Consider the following 3,084-nt stretch of genomic DNA (forward strand, 5'->3'; position numbering starts at 1 on the left):
AAAAAACGAAGGGTTTACAATTTTTCTTAATGAATTTGTTGATAATGTGTTTGTCCACAGTGATTATCTATACACTCCCCAACACGTCTCGGCATTGATGCAATAAGATGGTCTATTTCTTCTTGAGGGATACAATTCCAAGCTACCTGTACTTCATGTCTCAGAGCCGTCAAAGTCTGGGGGGGCTGGGGTAAATTTCCAATCCTTCTGCCGAAGGTGTCCCAAACATGCTCTATAGGCGAAAAATCAGAGGATCTGGGTGGCCATGGCAACATATTCTCATGGGTCGCTTTGGGAAAGGTTTAACTAACTCTGACAACATGGGGTCGGGCATTTTCTTGCTGAAATATTGGATTCTCGAGCTGGTTAAGGTAAGGAAGGACATATAGCTCCACTATTTCTTGAAGGCAACGCAGCGCTGTCTTGTTACCTCGAATAAAGGCTAAGTGACCTAATTGCATGTGGAATAGTACTCCATACCATAAAGCCTACTGTCTGGTGTACATGACGCTCAACATCAAACTGAGGTTCACGTCTTTCTCCCCGACGTCGTCTGACCCTCCGTCGGCCATCATGTGCACCCAAGAAGAATCGAGATTCATCATAAAAGACGACCTGATGCCATTCCACATTCCAATGTTGACGTTCTCCGCACCTCTGTAATCGTTGCCAGCGATACTCAACCATCAGAGGTAATACAAGATGGGGTCAATAATGCTGCAGCCCAAAAGACCTTATCCGGCTGTAAATCGTCGGACAGTTACAGGATGGCCTTGTTCTCCTAACCACTAATCAGCCAAAGATCGAGTTGTCGCAAATCGGTTTTTAATGGCCATTAAGACGTCGATCTTGATCTTCATTTGTGCCCCTTCGACGTCCGGTGTCTACTCTTTTTCGATTTTGGGCATTATCAAACCATGCTTGACAATATCTCATAACATCACTTGGATTTCTGTTCGCACGATTAGCGATTTCTCGAAATGACTAATAATTCGACCTCTTTCAAATTCACTTAGCTGGCGATGAATTCCGCGTACACGTGCTCAAGGCATTTTAATAACAACTAAACATCGACGCGAAACAGCTGGTTGGTGGTTAACCTTCCAGCGGGCGCGCCCTTCGAGTTTCCATGAGCGGGCGCTTGTCGTAAATTTTGCGTCATCCAGTGAATTATGTTTTCTTCATAAACATGTTCGGGAATTATTGTGGTCATATGAAAAATGAAATTCAACATCACTTTGGAAGAAATAAAGTTTTATTCAATAAACAAAAACTCATCCAGAACATAAAAATCATGAATTTCATAACAATTCATTTATGGCTGGGTTTTTTTTCTTATGTGGATAGGCCTACTAGAGTAACTGCGAATTCTTCTTCTCTGATTGATCACATTTTCGTGAAAGATTGATATAACAACGAATGTCATAACTACCCACTTAACTGATCATTATACATTGTCATTATCATTTTCGAATAGGGATCCAATAGTAAAAGCTAATTTTGTTAAAGCAAAGACCAGAACTAGTTTAAATAAACGTGAATTGAAAAAAGTTCTTGAGAAAATAGATTGGTGGGATATTTTCAATTCGGATAATTGTAATTATGCATTTGACATTTTTATCCGCAAGATCTCTGCTAGTATCGAAGAATGCTCAAAGGTTCGAAAAATGTTTCAGAAAGTTCATACTAAGTTGAAACCGTGGATGACACAGGGACCAATAAATTCCATAAGCCATAGAGATAGGTTGAAGGAAAGATATTTGAAGAAGGTAACTGCTGAGTCATGGACAGAGTATACCAAATATCGTAATTTTTTGAACAGTCTTATAAAAGTTACAAAAAATAAATTTTATGAGGATAAAATTAAACAAGCGGACAATAATTATAGGAAAATTTGGCAACAGATAAATGATGTAACGAATACGGCGCTCGGGAGGGTTGAGAGTAATAAATACCGTGTTAGTGATGGAGAAAAAGCAGAATACTTCAATACATTTTTTGCTAATGTTGGCGAAACTATGGCTAGTAAAATAAATACAACAAATATGTCTGAGATTCCCCTCAGGAACTCAAGGGTTCGTGGTTCACTGTTTCTTTATCCTGTACAGTGTAATGAATTGATAGAAATTATTTCAACATTCAAGAATAAGGCTGCTACAGGTATTGATGATATATCAGTTGAAATTATAAAAGAATTTCATCAGTTTTTCTTGGCCCCCCTATGCCACATAGTGAATATGTGTTTCATGAACGGATGTGTCCCGGATTATGTTAAGCAATCGGTAACCGTACCAGTATTCAAGAGTGGTGATAGAAGACTGGTAACTAACAATAGGCCTATTTCTATCATTGGTAATTTCGCGAAGATATTCGAGAGATGTGTATAAAAAAGGTTAGTAAACTATCTGGAGAAAAATGGGATTTTATCGCAGGGTCAATTCGGGTTCAGGGAAAATCGATCTACCGAAGATGCAGTAAATAATCTGGTTGGTACTATCTTGGAAAATTGCGATAAAAATAGAAAATGTTTGTCTGTATATTTAGACCTTGCGAAAACATTTGATACGGTTAACCACGCCAGATTGTTACGAAAAATGGAACAAATGGGTATTAGGGGAGTAGCTCTTAGACTGTTCACGGACTATCTAACGGGTCGAAATCAAACAGTCCGAATCGGAGAGCACCATAGTGGATCGATTCCTATAACCATGGGGGTTCCACAAGGAACGGTACTTGGGCCCATCTTGTTTTTGATTTATATCAATGATGTTTTCGATATTCTGGATATGGATGCATTGATTATATCTTATGCAGATGACACTGTTATGCTTTTCGCGGAGGATGATTGGAATCTTGTTTATAAGAAAGCTGAGGATTGTTTAAAGAAAATTTCGTGTTGGCTAAGATGCAATCTTTTGAGTTTGGGCACACAAAAAACAAAATTTATGACCCACTCCTCAACAATCAAAGACCAACCAGAAAAAGAGACAATTAGGATACATGAATTTAAGTGTATCTCGGGCTCACTCTGCCACTGCCCAGTCATAACGAAAACAGCATCAATTAAGTATTTGGAAGTTATGC

The 3,084-nt window shown here is 38.7% G+C and overlaps 1 protein-coding gene across 1 annotated transcript; it reads left to right on the plus strand.

The window, feature by feature from the left end:
- The first annotated feature begins 1,667 nt into the window (after window positions 1-1,667).
- LOC123686151 lies at window positions 1,668-2,387 on the plus strand. Its single transcript, XM_045626150.1, has one exon. It carries the CDS (start codon window positions 1,668-1,670, stop codon window positions 2,385-2,387), a length of 720 nt encoding a protein of 239 aa, XP_045482106.1.
- The last annotated feature ends 697 nt before the right edge of the window (window positions 2,388-3,084 follow it).

Source organism: Harmonia axyridis, chromosome X (genome assembly GCF_914767665.1).
Source record: "Harmonia axyridis chromosome X, icHarAxyr1.1, whole genome shotgun sequence".
Taxonomy (NCBI): domain Eukaryota; kingdom Metazoa; phylum Arthropoda; class Insecta; order Coleoptera; family Coccinellidae; genus Harmonia; species Harmonia axyridis.